The 20,589-nt window shown below is 50.4% G+C and overlaps 8 protein-coding genes across 8 annotated transcripts; 4 read left to right on the top strand and 4 right to left on the bottom strand.

Moving 5' to 3' along the window:
- Positions 1–427: 427 nt before the first annotated feature.
- Positions 428–3,458, top strand: CC77DRAFT_962364 (hypothetical protein). The gene is made up of 3 exons (XM_018535642.1): positions 428–892; positions 941–1,941; positions 1,989–3,458. The coding sequence occupies exons 1-3, from the start codon at positions 538–540 to the stop codon at positions 3,315–3,317; spliced, it is 2,685 nt and encodes an 894-aa protein (XP_018385910.1). The 5' UTR covers positions 428–537; the 3' UTR covers positions 3,318–3,458.
- A 261-nt stretch (positions 3,459–3,719) lies between these two features.
- On the bottom strand, positions 3,720–6,785 carry CC77DRAFT_1049936 (hypothetical protein; the record flags this gene model as incomplete). Its single annotated transcript, XM_018527599.1, has 4 exons — positions 3,720–5,136; positions 5,221–5,775; positions 5,863–6,134; positions 6,186–6,785. 4 exons carry the CDS (start codon positions 6,783–6,785, stop codon positions 3,720–3,722), a joined length of 2,844 nt encoding a protein of 947 aa, XP_018385909.1.
- Positions 6,786–7,187: 402 nt separating this feature from the next.
- On the top strand, positions 7,188–8,605 carry CC77DRAFT_1049935 (hypothetical protein; the record flags this gene model as incomplete). The annotated part of the gene is made up of 4 exons (XM_018527598.1): positions 7,188–7,693; positions 7,856–8,359; positions 8,405–8,441; positions 8,561–8,605. Exons 1-4 carry the CDS (start codon positions 7,449–7,451, stop codon positions 8,603–8,605), a joined length of 831 nt encoding a protein of 276 aa, XP_018385908.1. The 5' UTR covers positions 7,188–7,448.
- A 19-nt stretch (positions 8,606–8,624) lies between these two features.
- Positions 8,625–9,629, bottom strand: CC77DRAFT_1020186 (hypothetical protein). Its single transcript, XM_018524995.1, has one exon. The coding sequence runs from the start codon at positions 9,363–9,365 to the stop codon at positions 8,928–8,930; it is 438 nt and encodes a 145-aa protein (XP_018385907.1). The 5' UTR covers positions 9,366–9,629; the 3' UTR covers positions 8,625–8,927.
- Positions 9,630–10,172: 543 nt separating this feature from the next.
- CC77DRAFT_63128 (hypothetical protein) lies at positions 10,173–10,976 on the bottom strand. Its single transcript, XM_018532532.1, has one exon. It carries the CDS (start codon positions 10,763–10,765, stop codon positions 10,262–10,264), a length of 504 nt encoding a protein of 167 aa, XP_018385906.1. The 5' UTR covers positions 10,766–10,976; the 3' UTR covers positions 10,173–10,261.
- A 553-nt stretch (positions 10,977–11,529) lies between these two features.
- On the top strand, positions 11,530–11,907 carry CC77DRAFT_1061076 (hypothetical protein; the record flags this gene model as incomplete). The annotated part of the gene is made up of 1 exon (XM_018528389.1): positions 11,530–11,907. The coding sequence occupies one exon, from the start codon at positions 11,530–11,532 to the stop codon at positions 11,905–11,907; it is 378 nt and encodes a 125-aa protein (XP_018385905.1).
- Positions 11,908–16,265: 4,358 nt separating this feature from the next.
- CC77DRAFT_1049932 (FAD/NAD(P)-binding domain-containing protein) lies at positions 16,266–17,675 on the bottom strand (the record flags this gene model as incomplete). The annotated part of the gene is made up of 6 exons (XM_018527597.1): positions 17,525–17,675; positions 17,373–17,469; positions 17,169–17,320; positions 17,055–17,116; positions 16,778–16,934; positions 16,266–16,690 (listed from the first exon to the last, which is right to left on the bottom strand). The coding sequence occupies exons 1-6, from the start codon at positions 17,565–17,567 to the stop codon at positions 16,266–16,268; spliced, it is 936 nt and encodes a 311-aa protein (XP_018385904.1). The 5' UTR covers positions 17,568–17,675.
- A 383-nt stretch (positions 17,676–18,058) lies between these two features.
- Positions 18,059–20,442, top strand: CC77DRAFT_1008549 (C6 transcription factor; the record flags this gene model as incomplete). The annotated part of the gene is made up of 4 exons (XM_018523538.1): positions 18,059–18,174; positions 18,223–19,913; positions 19,973–20,176; positions 20,240–20,442. 4 exons carry the CDS (start codon positions 18,059–18,061, stop codon positions 20,440–20,442), a joined length of 2,214 nt encoding a protein of 737 aa, XP_018385903.1.
- Positions 20,443–20,589: the final 147 nt, after the last annotated feature.

Genomic DNA, 20,589 nt, shown 5'->3' with positions numbered 1-20,589 from the left:
CTTCCTTTAGGACAAGCAGTATGGAACAGTGAATCATGTACTTGCATCAAGCTCAGGTGGTGATATCGTGAGGGTTTTGATGTTCCTCCGAAGTTCCGAATAAAATCGGAACGTTGACGCCGGGGTAAAGAAGTCCGCGCTTGCAGGTCACGTTCCATCCTCGCGAAAATTGAAACCGGTTCGATTGCGCTACCACTTTACCAGCCCAAATGCGATCGGTCCTTCTCCACATCGCTCGACGTCACGTAACCACTGCGGAGTAGCACGATCGCGGAGCACTGAGGACCGGACGCGATGGAAGTCCTGGCTCACGATGACTACCGGGGCGACTTCGGCAGCTTGAACCAGCCCTGGAACCTCATTGGCAGTCACGCATGTAAGGCACCATGAACGTGCCGCCGTTGCACCGGCATGGAAGAGCCGGTGACGGAGATGAGCTTTTAGTGCACTCTGTGAGGTACAATAAGTTGCAATGGCCAGCTGTGATTTTCGTCTCGCGCGATCGCACCTTTAGGCCTTGCGACAATACGCTTCAAAATGCCTGTTCGGCGGCACCCTTGCCTATCACGACTCGTCCTTCTGGGTTCAACGATTGGATCATCATCGCTTGTTTCGGCAGCTTCACAAGATGGAGTATCTCGAGAGTCGTTATGGTCGTTCGTGGACCCTTTGATTGGGACCGTCGGCTCACGCCCTGGTTCCGCGATTGCAGGTGGCAATTCATTCCCTGGTGCGAGTTTACCCTGGGCGATGGCGAAGCCTGGAATCGACACGAGCTACATAGGACTTCCAAATGGCAGTGCAGTGGACGCAAATGCTGGATACACTCCCCTAGGCAACGTGACGGCCGTGAGCATGACCCACGTCAGCGGATCTGGCGGAGCACCAACGTGTAGGCTCCCTGCTTCCCCGGTCAGCTCATAGTACTGACAAGAGATAGATGGATTGATATCGCAGATGCCACTCTTTGGCAGTCTAGCCTCTGTGAATCTCGCCGACAACATGACTTACGCCCAGAATCGCAGTCTTGACTTGGAATCTGCGACAGTAGGCCTATTTACTACGACCCTGCAGAATGACATCAAGATCGAGATAACTTCCAGTAACCACACTGGATACATGCGATACACCTTCCCACAATCGGAAACGCCTTCGAATGTTTCATCTACCCTGACGATTGCGGGAGCCGACGCAACGCATGAACAGGACGCGCACGTACTGGTAGACCTTACGCATGTACTTCCGGCCTATTCCTCCATGGCCTATTCGCAAAGGTTTTTGCGCGGAGAGCTGCATATACCATCGTCTTCCAACGCGTTGCCATCGTACCATGGATCTGCAACCTACACAGGCGGATGGCCACAGCCTGATTCTCATACGATCCACTTTTGCGGAAACTTCAGTATACCCGCGAACTCAATGTTAACCCCAACGTCAGACTATATCCAGGGTGAGCACTCAGATATCGCTCCTGGTGCTGGCACATTCAGTTGGCAATACAACCCTTTCTCGCCGCCGACGACTCGACCGGTCCCTAGGGGATATCCTGATGTGCGATCCTACTCTGGAAGCGGGATGGGCCTCGGTGCTCTATTCAGTTGGTCGCCAACAGAGGCGCGGGTGAACGGTACCCTTACAATTGAATCCAAAGTTGGCATCTCTTATATCAGTGCTGCCCAAGCTTGCTCGCATATTGAAAACGAGCTTCCCGATGCAAGCTCTTTTGAGGACGTCATAGACCAAGCGAGACAGGAATGGGAAACGAAAGTTTTGAGCAAAATCCAGATCGGAGATGACGGAGATGTGACAAGCAACAACGCGACATTGAAACGAATGTTATATTCAGCCCTATATCAGACGGGTTTGATGCCGACTGACAAAACCGGTGAGAACCCTGTGTGGAATTCGGATGATACAAAGCCATATTATGACGATCACTATGTAAGTTGACCCCTTGCCAACAATGTTCTGGAGACTGATTGCTACAGACTCTGTGGGACACGTACCGGACCTTGTTACCTCTGTACCATCTGATCTTTACAAAGCCGTACTCCCGCGTTCTATCCGGACTGATCTCAATCTTCACTGAAGAAGGCTATTTACCGGCAGGACGGGCAGCGAACTGGAACGGCCGAGTTCAGGGTGGCACGCACGCAGACATAGTGTTAGTCGACGGTTTCGTAAAGAGCGTTCGCGCACTATCCGGTGAGACAGGTCGTGGCGAGCTTGACAGCGCGATCGATTGGCAGGAGGCCTACAGGGCAGTGATGAAAGACGCAAATGTAATGCCCGAGCGTAACCTTGATCCGGTAGCATTTGATGGAGCGACCAAGGAGGGAAGAGGGGCATTAGATGACTATCTGTCCCTTCAGTTCATCACGCGCAATCACACTCGCAGCATCTCTCGTGGCGTCGAGTACCCGCAGAACGACTTTGCGATTTACAGTATGGCGCGAGGACTTAACAAATCTCAAGATACGGTCGATCAAATGCGTGCCCGGGCGAGCTGGTGGCAGAATCAATGGAATCCCACAGCTCACACAACTCTTGACGGTATCGGCACGTTCACTGGGTTTCCAGGTGCTAGAAACTCCGACGGTACGTGGAATGTCACAGCGTATGACCCACTAAGCTGTGGTACTTGCGGTTGGGACGCCGACATATACGAGGCCAAGGTCTGGGAGACTGCGTTTAGTGTCGCTCCGCACGATATGGCTCAAGTCATCAACCTAATGGGTGGCGATGAGACATTCGTTCGTCGACTGGACGCCAGTTTCGTCCCCGGTCTTGGCACATCGGTTGGTGCCAATAACGACGCTGGCTCCGCCCTTTTCAACCCCGGCAATGAACCATCTTTCGCGACACCCTTCCTCTACAACTACGTCCCTGGAATGCATTGGAAGACAGTCAATCAGACACGCGCCACAGTCGACGCTTTCTACAGCGATGCGCGCAACGGGTACCCGGGAAATATTGACGGCGGCGCGCTACCCAGCTGGCTGATCTTCAATCTTGTGGGCATATACCCCATGCCCGGTCAGCCGCTCTATCTTCTTTCCGCCCCCCGGTTCTCATCACTCAACGTTTCTCTCTTCAGCGGAACGTCGGTAGAGACTTCCTTGACTGTTTTGGCACGGAATCTGTCAAACACGAGCTATTACCCGCAGAAAGTCACTTGGAACGGGGAAGAGCTCGATCGAGCTTGGCTGAAGCACGGAGAGATCGCACAAGGGGGTGAGTTGGTATTCTACATGGGCGAAGAGCCTGCGAGGTGGGACGTTGGTGAGCGGCCGTGGTCTTTGTCGGCATGGCTGTGAGGATGGTTAATGATCGTTGAGTGAGCGCAAGAATGAGCTTCGTTGTTATGTGCGACTAAGTGCTATGAGAATGAACTTGTGTATATGGATCTGTTGACAGCTAATAGAGCTGAAGCTGAGTAATCCAAATGCTAGTATACTACTTTGCGCGAAAGCCACGATGGGTAGTCTTGCCGAACGATAACCTGGCAGCACCACAGGTGGGGGGTTGCTGACGTGTTCCTCTTCTACAATGCATTCCCCGACGCCTTATATAGGATAAGTGCCCTGCATTAATCCCTTACCCTTTGTTCTGTCCGACAGTCGGCTCTCAAACCTGCATTCTTGGACCGAGCCAATCAGTCTGTGTTTGTTCCTGACAGTATAATAGGATGAGGCCCGGAATGCCCTTCGACCTAATGACTATACTCTTTTACTTTCTGGTGGTCCAAGGTAGCTTTGTCTAACACCACCAAAATCAAGAATGACTTTTTGTAGGGTTATGCCAGGCTCGAGTAGCCACACCATAAGAGTTTGCTTGCCGGGCGCGATTGTTGTGTTACTCACACTGGCCCATGCTGCGTTGGAAACAGTTTGATCCCACCCTACCGGAAGGGCACCGCCATCCTGGTCGATCACATACTGCACCACTTTTCGGGGTGAGCCATCAATAGCGACAGCGTACTTCAAAGGCCGAGTTGGGTCTGTATTCAGACCCTGTCCTAAGATCATAGTTATATTGGTTGGCATGGTCGAGGTTGTGTTGGTGAAGCTATAGAAATCGTACTCGAGAAGGGGCGCGGTAGTTCCGTTCACGTATGACGGCGCAAGAAGATCGCGCAATGCGACACCACTTAAAGTTCTCCCGTACCATGGAATGATTGTGTAGGCGGATTCTGAGCCATTGCTGGCATCGCCGACAACACGGGAATAATGACTCACTTCCATAGCGACATAACCGTCTGACTCCACGAAGCCTCGAAACCATGGAGGTACAACTGTATTGTTTATTGGGAAAACTAAGGATGGTCCTAACCCATTGGCAGGGCCTTGTTGCTGGCCATAACCAGTCGAGGAAGTAACGTTGATTACTGTACTCGATGAGCCACTCGGGGCAGCGACCCAGTCGACGTTGAGAAATATTCGAACATCAGTATCACCGGGAGAGATGGTGCCCTGGTGAGCCGAATCACCGTTTTCGAATGTAAAGTTCACGTATGAAGGCCCGACAATACTCCACAAGGTGGTGTCAGTCCCCATGTTAAACAAATCAACAAACCTTGTTCGTCTATACGGGTCCGCCGGGAGGATTGTCAGTTGGTTCGAGAATAGTGCAAGGTATGGATCATCGCCTGGAACGCTGGCATTTGTACCCTCTGTAGTGACTCCGAGATCGCCAGCATATGATCTTTCAAGCATTTGAACATACCTGACTGGAGGAGAGAGCTGTCGTTTTGGTTGATTCCATTGGACGTAGCCAATATGGGCTTGGTCCATCATATGATTCCACTTGCCACTGACGAGTGAATGATACTTTACGGTAAGGTTATGATCTTCTTGGAAGCCATGAAGCACCTTCTTGGCGTAGCTATTTGCGGTATTTCTTCCCTGGATTCCGTAGATGAGATTTTTTGCTGAGTTCACATTGACTTCGTGCACAGCCTGTCCAGCAAGGATAGGATGGAGTATCAGCTCGAAGAAGGCTGCATGGTATGAACTAGGCAGGCCGGAATCGATCGCTAATGCCGATTGTGGAAGTTCTGCCCACTCTTGGAGTATGATGTCGGCTTCGTTGTAGTTAATCACAGAGTATGTGTCTGGTTCGACAAGCTCAAACTTCCTTCGACCAGCAAGTTGACCGGATCAATCCAGTAGATAGGTAATTTCAGTAGCATATGACTCGCCGAAAGTCTTTGACGCCCACATTCGTTCCCAGGTTGAACCGCTGTCGGGTGCAGTCCACTCACTGTAGTCGTAGGCCATTTCCAGGAAGAAGGTGAGTGGAATCTCCACTGGCTTTATGTCTCCCACGTTGACGATCCAAATCCCTCTTGCATTGCGTGCATAAGCCATTGACATCTGCTCCCAAGTCCTCTGTTGTTGGATCGTGTTGTGCCACTTGTAGTTCCTAGGCAGGCCATCATAATCGAAATGAAAGTAAACGCCAGCACCGCCCGGGCGGTCGCGGTCATCTGCGTTTGGCAAACGTCGAATATTGCCCCAATTTTCGTCAGACCAGAGCAGGGTGACGTCGTCAGGAACTTTCATCCCAGCCTCGTAGAAGCCTTGTACTTCCTTGTACAAACACCACAGCTGCGGAATACTGGATAAGGATTGGTTTCTACCATAAACGTCAGCCAAGATTTGACGCTGCGTGTCGACAATATTCTCTAATTGCCCAGTATCAATGGAGGCAGATAGTGCGGTATCTCCACTTCCGCGCATGCCCATCGTGATGATGCTTTCGTAAGGCTTCGCCCTGATTGCGCCATCACGCATGAAGGGAACAATGGAAGCGTTGTTTGTAGTCCATTGCCACGGACCGTTGCCGAAGAGCGACCACTACTTCGTGGCACGCTGAAAGGGCTCGGTATGGCTTGTCCCGATGACCACAGCGTATTCGTCGGCGAGGCGCTGATTACGTTTGTCGTCGACGAAGAACATCTGAGTCCAGTTTCCACCTGCGGGCCACAGATAGTTGCCTCGCAATCTCAAGACCAACTCGAAGACAAGTGCGTGAAATTCTGCACCGTAGATGGGCGGCTCTCCTGCTCCGGGAAACTTGGCTGTGATCCAGCCTGAGAGTGCAGGAGCGTTGTCATTGATATAGAAGCCACGCTACTTGACAGACGGTGTTCCTCGAGTTCTAGTTGTACGCATCGCACTGACTGTGTGGCAGCTTTTGGGAGGCACGTCAGCCCAAAAGTACCAGGGTGAAACATCAATCTGCTCTGAAACATCGTAGAGACCGTATATAGCGCCCCTCCGATCGCTTCCAACGATCACGAGAGCCGATTCAATACCGGGTATTGGAGACTGAACTAGTTGTGATGAGAATGCTTCCCATCGTCCTATGATCGAGTCAACGTCCAGCTTTCCACCACTGATCATCGGATCAATAATGCTTGATTCGCCGATTGTTCCTATGATAATGACACCACCGGTCGATCTGTTTTGTGATTTCGGAAAACTGAAGCTGGTAATGCCGGTGACATTGAAGATCATCGATGCGTCATGAGACGTTTGGTTTCGATATAGGGTGACTGTGCCATTGACTCCAGTCACACGACCAAAGTCCAGGGCGAGGTCGCCTGCAGTTCTCAACACGGCCGGCCATTCCTCGCTGGCTACCACTATCTGTACCGAGGAGGTCTGATTGCCTAAGAAAAATTCTCCTGACGATGGATCCGAACAGTCGACAGTGTTTTGGCGGGCTGCTAGTGCTGAAGCGACCACCAAGCACCCCAGATATAGAAGTAAGACAAGCATCGTTACGCATAGAATAACTAGTAATAATCCAGAAATTCCTTGAGCCTACGGAATATATGAGAGTGCTACAGCCTTGGCTGGGGTATCCCCGCGTCTTCACTTACCCGCAATTGCCAGACCACGAACTGCTACTCCGCCTTAGGCCTAGCCACGTGGTTTCTAGCTGCTGGGTCTGGAGAAGGTAGTGTGATGGAATTCTGTGAACGCACGTCCATCTCGCCCGCTCTAGGACATACGTCCTCGCTTGACGAGTGGTTCAGCCGTCTTATCGATTACCAAGTCACGTTGTGTCAGATCATCAATTACCCACCGGCAGCGCTCTTATGATGTACCGAACCGAAAATGCCTGCATTTAACCCGACTTTCCGTTAGTACCTGCGTAGTGTTATGTTGGTGCTTGCTAGGGTGTGAGTTTTTTACCATTAAATTCGTGCCTTCCGCCGCTTCAAAGGATCAGCAATCAACACTTGCAGATCAGTCTATGTTCCAGTGCCCGGGGGATAATTCGCTCGGAATACAATGACCCAATAAGTCTTTGTCTGGCAATCCTTGTAATCACTTTGACCCACAGCCTTCGCCACGTTCTATGTTCAGTGCATCCATCGCATGCTCGCAGGTCTTTAGACTGATGTTGATAGAGGAGATTCTAGGAGATCAGTCATAATGTCATCTCGCGACGAAGACTTTCGTCGTTCCCGACTTCTTGACGGTCCAGAGTGGCTAGGATATCCGCACGATGGCTATGAGCCTGTGTCTCTACGCGAATATCTCGATGATCGACCGAAAGATTCTTCAACCCGATATCTGGCGACTAGCTATCAAAGCCTGCTCACATTCGGCCTGTTGGAAGCGGTGGTTGAGGCCCCCATAGCAGAAGAAATGCTGCTGGAAAGGAATCGGAGTGGCAAGTTGGTTATGACTACCGACCGCCTAGTCGACGTTATGCGCAGCTGGCTTTCTCGGATCGAAGAGTCTCAGCCGAAATAGTTGAGATCATGGTTCCAGCGAGCTCGTGCAAACCTGAGCCTGGCCCATTCTTTCATGGTGTCGTTTACAACCATACGTTTTAGGATATTTGAGCCACTAGGGGATGGAATATCGTCAATGGTTTGCTTCATCGTGTTCATCGCTGAAACATTAGTTAATGCGCACGCAAGGATGATTGTAGGATCTCCAACGCCTAAAGAAGGGTTCTCATGGTCTATGATCTGGACACCGCCAATCAGAGAGTCATTACGAAGAGAAATGCATGACAACGAATGGTGTCTGTTGGCAATCGAATATCTGGCCAGTACCAGGACAATATCATCCTTGCGATATGCCTGCGAGCACGGTCCGCTAGGTGACGGCAAAGATCACTCGGCTTGCACGCCACAGTTTTGCGCCGCTTATGATATCGAGATGGGAATGTACGTCCCAAAACACAATAATATTTGCGGATCCATGTTGGGGGACTCAGCTACCCTGTGCGAATACTCCATGCCTGCACTCGTGCAAGTCATTGCGCATATCAAAGATAACTATATGCCCGTAGTCGCTCTTTATTATTCTAGTCGTAAGGTTTATATATCGATGTAAGGCGTAACTGTAGGCAATAGTGCTTGCTCCACGTTAAAAAGGATAGTGAGAGACGGCTGGTATATTAGCACTACAAACGTAAGTAGTAAGGAGGATAATTCTTGTTCCTCCTCTCTTAAGCGAGGTGTACCTTATAAGTAGGTTCAGCGCGTCTTCCTTGTTTGAGAAAAGCAAGCGTCTACTGACTATCTCTCTAGCACGAGGTACTTGCTTTAGTCCCTGTTACACTTTGTAGGAAGTAGAAGATATATATAAAGTAGTAGAAACTGAAAATGGTGTTTTATTTAGATAGATAATGTTATTTGTTGTAAGAAGTATAAAGTATATCCGCCTCTAGAAGAGAATCGTAGTGGTTGTAGTAATAGTACTATTGTAGGCCTAGGTTTGTGACCAGCCCGTGCTAATTCTACAAGCTCCGACACAGCGAACTGTAGGGCACGAAGGAGATCGGATGGAAACCATCACTAGCACATTGAATAACTCCTCCGGTAGCACTGTTCTGATGCTGTATGGAGAAGGCCATTTGCGCTTAGTGCGACTGATTTGCTGATCCAAAGAATTCGTTTAGAAGAAGAGCATCCAAGCAGCCTGGGTCGTAAGTCCAAAGAGTGCGAATGAACTTGCCAACCAGACCGGGAAGCGTATTGAAGGATTATTAGTAGAAACGTGGATGATGCTGTGCAGCATCCTCAACCCAACATACGCCCATGCCACTCCAATAGTGCTTCTGTCCTTGATATCCAAAAAGCTTAGCCCCAACAATACCGCGTAGAATTGGGTAGGCTGCTCCAGAAGGTTGTTAAAGTTATCCGCCGGCCATTTGACAAAGCCAGGTAACTTCTCCTCTTTCTGCTTCTTGACAGTTTCCGGATCAAACGTGACGTTGTACTGAGCGAGCGCGGGAATTCGACGCTTGTATAGCAGGAATTCAATACCGAAGGTCCAGAGGTTAAGACCCACGAGAGGACCAAGAAGAGGCTTGCCGGCGAGAAGGGTTGACATGATGACTGATCGTTGAAGTTTCAGATTTGGAAAAACCAATGATTGACTCGATATAAGAGGCTTCGATGGCGAGAGATTGCTTTAGTTGTAGACAGCAGGCTTGCAGGTGAGCGAACAGCAGGCTTGCAGGTGAGCGAACAACACAAAATGCTTTGCAAACGAATTATATCTTTTCTCACCAGCTTAGTCATCGGTCAAACGTTGATAATTACAAATCAAGCTAAGAAAATTCTGTGTCATCTATCTATGGAAAGAGCCGACGCGAAGAAAACATCGGTGGGACTGAAAGAAGCGGAGAGACCGCGGATAAGCCGCGGGTTGTCCTAGCGTTAAGGCTTATTAGTCAGCACTTGCACAAGTGGCTGTAGTAGCTAAGCCTGTTTTCGTAGTACATCGAACCCACGATCCCCATGCAGCGGTAAAAACGGCCACGGTGGGCTGCTGCTCCAGGTACCCTTCGGCAGCAGTGGCAGGGCCCACAATGGGGACAATGCCGCGCCAGACGGTAGTGTAAACAACCAAGATCCCTCACAAACACCCAGTCCCTGGTTCGATATCGCGCTCTAGAGAGCACCAGCGATCGTGCCGCTACAAAGGACAAGACGAGAACATGGGGATACTTCTTCACGTTCTCGGTGATGGGCTCTTTGATGAATTCGGAGTCAAAAAGTGGTCGTTTGCGCTGTCGAGTGTCAGGGGAACGATGTACGTGACGAGCCGCGGCTGAGCCTTCAGATGGCGCTGCGCGGTAGAGAGTGCTCAGGCCTAGAAATTAGGTTCATAGATCTGTACGACGGCGTTGAAGAGCTAGCTGAGGAGGAACATGACCTGACTGGAGAAACGATTCGCAGTTCCGATGACTATGTAGAAGCTCTGTGCAAGGATCTAGACAAGACCTACTCTCTGGACCCAGATGTTCGTATGCACAATGAAGAACGTGAGAAGCTCATTGCCCGTAAGAACAGCTCTGAAACCAGATACAGGCAAGAGTGCAGCAGGCACAAGATGTTCGTTGTCCTGTACGGCCATCTCTCAGCAGTTCCAGCGAACACCGTGATTAGTATATGGGGACTGGAAGAGCGGAAGAGTGCTGGCCGCAGCTTGGTGCTGTCGAAACGCGAACGGGACCTCAGGTCATTGCTAGAATCATACCTATAGTTATGATTGGACACGATCCATCCGGATAGTCTGTCACAATGATTGGTAAGCGCTGGACCACACTCGCGATACTTCGCACAGGCCATGTAGCTGTACGAGAGGCTCGGTACCAGCCCCGAGGCGTTGAGTCCCGCCAGGTACGAGCCCAGCCCGCCGGCGCTCATTTCTATCGCTATCAGCATGTTGGCGAGCCCATGGCGATCGCTCTGTGGTGGCGTGAGCGCCCGCACCGAGATCTCCATGTTAAATAGGCTCAAGCTCTAGTAGAGAATCCGGGTGTTTGGCTGACACCCGAGGCTCTGTTGATTGTTGTAAGGAAGCCCGCCGTCGCACTCGGCGCAATGGTACCGTCATAGCATGTCGCACCACGTCGCCTCGAGCCGCAGCAGTGTGGTGGAGCGCAACGTGTGACGGCAGCATCTGTAAGTTCTGTCCGAGTCTTCTGCCGCCATCGCCGCTCACATTGAAATTGAAGGTGGACCATGGTCCATCAGCGCCGTCGAAGGCGCCTATAGAATTCATGGTGATCGGGATCGGCACGCGCGCGGCCATCGCGGCCTATCATACTGCGTTGCGTTCGATCAAGAGGTCGGACACGCAGGCTGAGGACGGAGGTGAAGGCGGACGTCAACGGGCATGGAGGAGGTGGAGTTGGAGGTGGAAGGGAAGACGACCGAGGCATCTGTGTAGTATTCGTGCTTCAAGATGTCAATCGGCCAATCTAATGCTGCTGAAAGATCTCATGTCGACACATTTGCGCCTCCTAACAAAATAGCACACATCCTCCCGCTGCTTCCCTGGTCTTCGCGGCTAATTCCGAGCCTATGACTATTTTGCTTACTCACCTCCAAGCACTCAGCATAGACTTGGCACGCAATCTCGCACTCGCTGCAACTAACAAGACCGAATTAGTCACTTTAATCGAGGTATGAATAAATGGCCTTCCGCAAAGCATGATACCCAGCCTCACACAGCCTTGATCTCCATAGTCCATTCACCACCCAACATGGCCTCATCAACTCCAGCTCCTCAGAGGCAAATCCTCCTCATCGGCCTCGGCGAACTCGGCCATACCCTGCACACCCAGATCCTTATCCTTCTCGCAACCCATATCACACTTGGCCTCCGCTCACCCTCAGAACACACCTATCTCGCCTCACCGACGACCTCGCTCCTCGAATTCAATGTCACTCCCCCCTCAGCCACACTTATACCCTCCTTAGTCGGTTCGATATCGTCATCTCCGCAACTGGCTATGGCAAGTCCGAAAAGAGGCTGCCCAAGCTCGCTCGCGATGTCCTCACCGCCGGCAAAATACGCAAAACGCAGGACAAGGGCAGGATTTGGTTCTTTCCTCGGCAGTGGGACTATGACTTTGACGTGATGGGGGACGTCAGAGGGTTGATGTCGTTGTTTTGTGTGCAGAGGAAGATCTGGGGGCTTCTTCGCGAGGAGGCGAAAGGGGCGGGGGTGAAGTGGACGATTGTTATTACAGGACTATTTATGAGGTTTTTTGTTTGCGAAATCTTGGGGGATCGTGGACAGGTCGAGGGAAGCGGAGGGAGGAGAGATAACGGTCAGGTCTCTCAAGAGTTGGGTCCGTAGTGTTCCAGTTACGGATGTGAGTGACATCGGGCGCGTGCTGAAGAGAATCTTGGAGGGGCACGCGGAGGCTGCGAATACAGTGCTGTATATTGCGGGCGATACGATAACGTACGGACAGCTGGTGGACATCATGGAGCGTGTGAGCGGGCGCGAGGTCCTGAGGAAGGTCTGGAGCCTGGACCATCTACAAAATCAGTTGGAACGGAATCCGGGAGATCTGGTCAACAGATACAGAGTGGCTCTCGCTGGAGAGGGCGTGTACTGGCCAATGGAGAAAACGGTCAACCATCGACTGGGAATGAAGATGATGGGTGTAGAGCCATATGCAAAGAAGCTGCTGAGTGTTCATAAGTAGAGAATTTACCATTGCATCACATGCACGTTGCCGCTAAAGGTTGTCGCCCTCGTCATTCGATACTCCACCAAGCTTCAGCCGCCATCAATCATATCAGTCTGCCCTCGTTCAGCTGACGATGTTTTCGAGGGCAATTGCATGCGCTGCGCTACGTCTCAGCACATCCGGCCGATGTCAGGGGCAACGATCACTCCACAGGTTGTCCGAGCTGTAAGGCCGGATAAGAACATGTAGTCTGCTCCAGCAACAATTGGGTCGATCCTACAAAGGTACAATAAGGTCAGCCTTTGGGGAGCAATACAGGAAAAGTCTTGAGATGATTCTCGTCAGTCCGACTGTACAGTTGACAATAGATAGTCTTCTAGTCCTTGTTGGCATGTGCTTCATATACCTTGCATGGTACTATAAAAATGCTATTGTAGATTTAAGTCATAACCTCCCCGAACTTGTCGCAAAGATAATACGCAAATCTCTCTCTTACAGCAGCGACAAATACCTTGACATTCGCAAAGCTTGTAGGTGCGTCCGCTAGGCGCTAGCAACGACTGACGAGCTCGCCGTAGACCCCTTCAGTGATGAGATTATAGGCGTTCAGCGCCACCAACAAGAGGTGAGCGGCTGGTTGCACGTGACTTCGAGTGTTCCCGAGAGAGCGGCAGAATCATTGCATGGGTCGAAGCTCGGTTGATGATGCCATTATACAAAGACAGGGAGAAAGGGTTGCTGATCAGTTGCTTGCTTACGATAGCTGAGTCAGAGCGAGGTTATTAGAATTAATTGAGGCAAGATTATCAGATTTTCGACCGATGAGATGCTTTGATCTCATGCACAGGCAATGTCGGTGCAGACTGTCAAGACACCTGACCAGATATCCGCCATCTTATCTTGCGAGAGAGCTTGACACGGATTTTCTTCGTATCTGCCTTCGATTTGTTCAACACAGATGCTACAAGTTTCTCTGGAGCTGCTTTAAGTAGCCCATGTATCAACGCAGGCATGGCCGACGTTTCCCAAACTCACGCCCCTTATTTATCTCTGAATGTCTTGACGATAGTCGCGACTAAGAGAACAAGGCTTAGCACGAGGGCAAAATCTACAGCATCGACTCCCAAGCCAGTTCTCGTTAGTGACAGCAGTCCCGATGGTCGGTATCTCTTCAGCTTAGCACCATTCCACCGCTGCGCCTTGCGTCGCAGTCCGCAGCTACGGGTACGGCGCCTTGGTTACCTTGACAGTCGAGCTCTACAAATACAGCTCCTTTGCCTCAGGCTAGATGCAAGCACTTGCAATAGGTCGCCCATCCGTGTTGCCAACTGCCATCGCTCTGTATCTGGCATCTCACAGCTAGTGATGAGTAGAGTCGGAAGCCTTGACTTATGCAGCTGCTCCTGATAGGTGCGCTTGACCTGACTGGAGAGCTGCAACCGCCTACGTCGAGCACGCTCTTTATCGATCAATAGGCTCAGCAAACATTGGGCATTAGGCTCGTGTGTCTGCAGTATCCAGTGGCTATCCAGGCTGGAAGATGGTCACAGGATGAAGACATACGGGTCTTCGAAACATTAGTCCCAGTCAGGTCTCCTACACTACCAATAGCGTCGTAGCACGGCTCACGCCTTGAGAAGACTGCTCGTCTCCAGCAAACTGCTGTGCTCCTCCGAGCGTCACTCGATCCAGATGCGCGTGCTAGATTGATCGTGGAATGTAGCCTCTATACCAAACACGCAGAGTGGAAACAACAAGAAATTCTAGAGACGTCGAGATAGTGCGAAAGCCTCAAGGCTTTCCAGTAGTCGCTCACCATTTCCAAGCTTTCTAAGACAGCGCGGACAACTTATAGCGACGTAGTACAGTAGAGCGCAATCGTAGATTAGTAAATCAATTTAACGAATTGCTAGTCGTCGTAGGTTTCACTAAGCTACGCCTGACCTACTGGCTTGAAAGCTTCAACTCGTGCGAGGATGTAATGTGCGTTAAGAGTGTGTTAGCTCGAGTTATTAAAGAGTGTGTCGTCAACCTTCCTACACAGTCCGTTTATGCGACTAATCCCAGTAAATATTATTACTAGACACGATATCGAAGAAACGATAACACTGCAAATCTTCACAGTAATGCTATTCTAATCTGCTGCTAGTCCAAGACTATTGAAAAATGTCAATACACTATAACCAGGAAGTCACTAGATCGATAAGGGCGCAAATCATCTTACATCATGAAGATTACCAGCGTAGATGTCAGATACGATGCCAAATGCAAGAGAGCTGTAAATCCGCTGCGCGTGTCTATTAGGCGCTTCGTGCCGTTCGTATGCGGTCTACGATCTCGGGCGCTAAAGTGTTGGACCTGAGCCGTGAGCTCAAAATGCTCGGGTACATAGTGAATTCACATCACCTCCATGGCTATAAACATTGGGATACTGCTGATTGTCGGATCACTGGTGCGAATCGTATCGCGTACGACATTCTCACAGAGGGCACGAATAGCAAGATCTTGGTACTGGTAGATCTTCGACCAACTGCTTGCGACCAATACACGACTTAAGCCCTCGGAAAGCTAGTGAATGAATGAAGTGGTTAACACCCAAGCAGACGAGGGCATGCCACCACACTGCTTTCTTCTTGTGAACTAGCATAGCTGTGAGTCGGTTTTTGTATAGTTCGACCCCCTCTGCTGTTCCTCGCGAGTCCTTGATGACGAAATGCCAAGAACCTTCAGGCATATCCTTTTCGAAAGCAGGATCGTCATCATGGGCAATGATTACGTCGAGTTAGATTTGCCGGGATTCTCAGACGGGAACACAAGAAGGCTGGCAATGACTGGCGCGGTGGTTCAGGATGTCTTTGCCTAATTGAGTACGCTTCGGGCAAGCTATCTGTCCTCCGTCGTCTCGAGGTTACCTTGTCAGGCTTCATTCATTGTGACGGCTTCTTCTGACCGTATCCTAGACATTCTTTGCCAGCTTTGATGCACTTTCTTGCAGTGGGGCAAAGTGTGACCACAGGTCAAGCACCGCTTGAAGCATCCCCAGCACTGGGGTATCGCTTCATGAGTTGAGTCAGGACCCTGCTTTCAGCATACTACTGTACGCATAAGAATTGAGGCAGTCATGACCAGGTGTTTTTCTAAACGGTAAGTGCGCGTCCCTCTGTATCTTTATTGCCTTTGATAGTCGAACCAAAGAGCTCCTATTGGCAAAGCTTCATAGCGATGCACATGCAGTTGGCAGTGTCACCAGCCAAAGGGCCCGACCCATATCTTGCCCGAATATGATCGAGTGCAACCGCTACAGCGGGCCTTTGCGGCTCTGGTCTAGGCGGAGCTGCCGACTGGGCCTACCATCCGATCAAACGAGCGGGACAGAAGACCTGTCAGATTGCTCAACTCGCCGCGCTTCGTGATGGATGGCGACGCGACTGGTCGTGTGTGACATCCCGGCGAGGTCAATGAAGTGGAAAGCACGGATTATGTAGTTCCTGGCTACGCTGGCGCCACTTGCCTCGCTCTGAGTACTCCATCCAAAGTCATTGATCAGTTCGTGCGAAAGTTATCTAACCACTTCGCGTGAACAGAGGGATGAGCTAGGTTGTTAACACCGTGTGTTACTTAATTAAAGAAAACACTCGTGATATCTGCGACTTTTTTACTCGCCTGAATCAAGCTTGGGGATAGACCCCCTCTTCTAAGCTTGTTAAAGCTTTGTCAATATCGGCTTGCAGGCCGTGAAACAAAAGCCAGTCGTACCGCCCGTTCTGTAGCATGCGCCCGACTCCATCAGCTCGTTCTCACTGGTGCTGAGCTCGAGAGCGACGCACGGCATCGTAAGGCTCGAGACCTGCATTCATATGGGCGTCCGTATCACCGAAGCTTTCATGCGTCTCTGCGACTTTGGCGAGCACTTCCATCATCACCAGGGCATCTTCTACTCCCTGGGCAGCACCAACAGCTTGGAAAGGCATGGAGGCATGGGCTGCATTGTCCAAGAGAACAGAACGGCCCTGGTAGTAAGTGGATGTGCGCCAGTGATGGATGAGGCCCCACTTGACAGGCCGATGTTTGGCAAGGATCAGCATCGAGCCAGGGTCCATATTTTTTCCCTTGAACTCAGCCATCATAGCCTCATGTGTCGTTGTCTCCGTCATTGACTTCTTCTCGATGACCCAAGGATTCGAGCCTATCTTCGCGGAGAGAAAATTGACCCCGAAGTAATCTCTTCACAATGTTAGACACCGTCCCCAAGATCGCGTAGACTTCCGACATTGGAAGTACGGCGCGGTAGGCATATACACTTGCGTACATTGGTGCCACCTCCTGTCGGAAGAAGGTCCGAGTATGTCCACTCGAACGACACTCTCAATCCCGTCGGAGCCGGCGAGCAGAGACGCCTCAGCTGTTGTACCATCGGCGAATTTGAGGATGACCCTATGAGGGTGCTGCTCAACCAACTCCAGGAACTTATTGAAATGAACAGTCTCAATGGAATGAAGGATGTCATGATATGCAATAACTCCTCCCGCTGTGCCTGCACGTTCTCATGACTAGAAATAAATTCGTTACAAGCTAGGTTGACGTACAGATTTGCGTACATAATCAGGATGACCCCAAGCAGAGTTGCCAAATCGCTGCTGTTCTCGGCCTACCGTACAAGAAATATCGCCATAGTGGAGTGTGGTGCTGCTTAGACTTACCGACGTCTTCACCGAGAAGCGAACCTTCAAAGAAAATGTGCTCAGTCCTTTCGCCTTTGTTGGTAGTACAGAGGGCCTCGTACAAATGGCGAAAGCCGGGTTCGATGAGGTCAAGAGCTCGCATTCTATTGGGACCAAAGTCAATACCGGCACTAAGAATTAATCAGATCGAGCTTCTTGCACCAATTTTCATGTTACATTCACCCAACGACGGAGTACTCCTTAGCTGCTCCATAGATATTGAAGAAAATGCCTTTCCTGTGCAGACTTATGGCCAAAGCCGAACCAGCAATGCCAGCACCTAAGGCCTGTTCAGATTTCCTGAAACTCGACAAAGTGTAGCGAGAAGGACTTACCAGCAATGGCGACGTGAACGTCTTCGCGAGTCTTACCAATCATTGCCTTTCGTGGTTGTGGAAGGCATTTACATTTGCATTAAGGTTGTGCTTCGAACCAGGGTGTTTTACCTCATATTCATCCGTTTACCGTTTTCCAATATAGTAAAACGGTACAGTCATTAGTTGTATTTGGGGCGCGGATCTATATCCGACGCATCCGCGAAAGTCCAGTCCTCAGCCGATCGAGATGCACCTGGCAGAGGTGGAGAGGATATCAGGTCTGTAACATCGCATCTTTCAGATAGCACATGGCTGCATTTAAAGATTACAGATAGGCATCGGCATGCATAGAATAGTGTACGGTTATTGATCGGATGTCTCGTGATACTATAGAAGCACAGATCAGGCCGATAAGAAGTGGGCCAACCTTGATTCGGCAAAGCGTTCCGATTTAGCCCCGAACGTCGATCCACATGAGTCAAATCTCCGGCTTCTTCTTCCTTACCTTCCCCATCGGCTGCTTTCGCCGCGGCATCACACCACCTGGAAACGATGTCGGCTCAATCATCACATGAGCGCTCGGAACAGGCCCAAGAGTCCGGCACCCCAGCCAACAAGCGGCGACGCGTCGGACTTGCCTGCAATGCGTGCCGTATGCGCAAGTCCCGGTATGTAAGACGTGATGAGGTCATATATTGACTGACCACCTGTAATAGCTGTGATGGACAACGACCATCATGCTCGCCTTGCGTCTCGCTTGACTTCGACTGCCAGTATGAATCAAGCGAGTCTGCGACCAATATCATTGTACGAAAAGACTATATATCCGATCTGGAATCTCGAATGACCGCTATGGAAAGCAAACTCCAACGAGTTGATGATGTGCTCAGAGGCCACTTATTGCCGTGTGCCAATAATCGCCAAGCTACCATGGATAGCTCCGCAATAGCACAATCGCAACGAAATGAATCTTCACATCCGCCCAATCGTGCGGACATCGATCAGGCTCTTGTGGCCGGTGTGGAAGAGCCACAAGACGACGACGCAGCAACAAATGGCATGGCCATGGTTTTCGCAGATGAACATACCTCGGCTTTCTTCGGCGAATCTTCCAACATTAATTTCACGCGGCTTCTTCTGAGAGCAGTGGCTACCGCACGTCAAGCCGACATACAAGTGCCTGGTACCAAAGATCACGCCAGCTTCCTCTATGATAGTAATGTTCCAAGCATAAATCATGGCCGATCGCAATCGAAAACGCCATCTATGATATCTGCAAAGATCTCGAGCACTTCATTGCCGGAAGTGGCAGTCATGAACAGATTAATAGATACGTACTTTGACACTGCAGGGATAGTATTCCCATTTCTCCACGAGGAGGCCACCAGGAAAACTTACTCCGAATGCCTGGAGAACGGCTTCAAGAGGGCTCGAAGGACTTGGCTTGGGACCTTGAACATGATGTTCGCGTTGACCACTATGCTTGATCGAGAAAACTTCCCATCGGCCAAGAAGCGCTTCGAAAGAGGGGACCTCTACTATCACAGGGCTGTTGAGCTGTGTGGCGAACTCTCTAAGCACGTTGTGAGCCTGGAAATTGTCCACTACTTGCTGATGGTTGTTATGTATTGTCAAGGTACCCAACGCTCGGTGCAAGCTTGGAACATTCATGGCCTACTAACTCGGTCCGCCATGGCACTCGGCCTACACAGTCCTGTTGCTGGAGGAAACCTGGAACCCATTCAGGCAGAGCATCAACGACGCACGTGGGTGGTCATTTACTGTTTGGACAAAGTCCTGAGCGCAGCTTTCGGACGACCAGCAAGTGTACCAGATGAGTACGTAGTTGACCGACAACCCTCTGCGGCCCTCTTTCAGACCTCCAGCATGACAGAAAGTGGTGCAGACATTCCTGGCGACTTCCTTGTCGTATCGTTCGAGCTGTACCAGGTAATGAGCAAATCATTGAGGGAACAGTACTCGGCGACCGTCCAGAAGCACATCGATCTGGATAATTTGAAAACACTGCAGACCTCCGTCGAACTTCGGAAGAGCCTTCGCATGTGGGCTGCAAATCTGCCATCCTATCTCGGCCTCTGTGAGTCCCATCCACGGATCCTTGCTGAAAATTCACGGTTGAACAGACTTCGTGTCATACTGTCACTTCGATACCATAATTTGAGCATCCTTGTCCACAGGCCATTACTTAGCATCACAATTGGCCATTTATTTCGAAAGGACGACGATGCCATCAACAACCCTCCTTACTTCATTCAGTTGGCAATGGCCGAGGCCGAAGAATGCGTACAGTCAGCGGAGACCACCATCAACATTGCCCATGCTGTCATCAGCGCTGATTCTACGAGCAAGAACAATCTTGGAGCCTGGTACTTCACACTGTATTACGGTAAATTTTCAAAGAGGGTTGGCTAGTACACTGACTATTACTTACGAACATCTCGCCAGTATTCACAGCATCTCTCGTTATCAGCGCACGTCTGCTGTGGACGCAGCATGAGAGTCTCCACCTTGACCTGGCGGCTATAGAACACTCGAGGAAATTGCTCAAGAAAGCCGAACAGGTATTCCAGCATCTTGATTCGGACAATAGCCTTGTTCTTAGTTGCTGGAAGTACATATATGAGCTATCGATCATGTGTCAATACCACGGTACGTCACCATGTTCATCCTACTGTACACTTTAGGAGAATCAATCAACTAACCCTGTTACAGGGGGAATAAACACACAAGATCCTATTTCTCAGGTACAGCTTACAGAGACAGCAGCGTGGCCAAATATCTGGGCTGACCCTGTCTCTATGCCGGATTCATTCCTCACGATGCCTCCAGATGCAAACGATATCGAGGCATATCAATTGTTTGCGAAGGAGATGTTTGATCCGTCTACTTTTGAGATCAACCCCTATGTATATTAGGATTAAGACAGGTATACTACTATTATAAAGAAAGTAGTGTAAAGGTAAATTTTACTTTCTTAATGTTACACGGGGTTCGGCTATACTTCGCTAGGCTCGGTCTGTACTAAGGCGAGGTAGACTAAAGCAGTAGTCTGTAAAGTATCG

This window comes from Alternaria alternata (assembly GCF_001642055.1).
Source record: "Alternaria alternata strain SRC1lrK2f unplaced genomic scaffold CC77scaffold_10, whole genome shotgun sequence".
Lineage (NCBI taxonomy): Eukaryota > Fungi > Ascomycota > Dothideomycetes > Pleosporales > Pleosporaceae > Alternaria > Alternaria alternata.
The sequence above is the reverse complement of the archived record's forward strand: the minus strand, read 5'-3'. Positions and strand labels throughout refer to the sequence as shown.

What these genes read in the sequence shown, in the direction of transcription:
- CC77DRAFT_962364 (XM_018535642.1), top strand. Translation starts at nt 538, where the DNA reads ATGCCTGTTCGGCGGCACCCTTGCCTATCACGACTCGTCCTTCTGGGT. An exon ending in ATCTGGCGGAGCACCAACGT is followed by an intron (nt 893 to 940) that starts GTAGGCTCCCTG and finishes GACAAGAGATAG; the next exon opens with ATGGATTGATATCGCAGATG. An exon ending in CATATTATGACGATCACTAT is followed by an intron (nt 1,942 to 1,988) that starts GTAAGTTGACCC and finishes TGATTGCTACAG; the next exon opens with ACTCTGTGGGACACGTACCG.
- CC77DRAFT_1020186 (XM_018524995.1), bottom strand. Translation starts at nt 9,365, where the DNA reads ATGTCAACCCTTCTCGCCGGCAAGCCTCTTCTTGGTCCTCTCGTGGGT.
- CC77DRAFT_63128 (XM_018532532.1), bottom strand. Translation starts at nt 10,765, where the DNA reads ATGGAGATCTCGGTGCGGGCGCTCACGCCACCACAGAGCGATCGCCAT.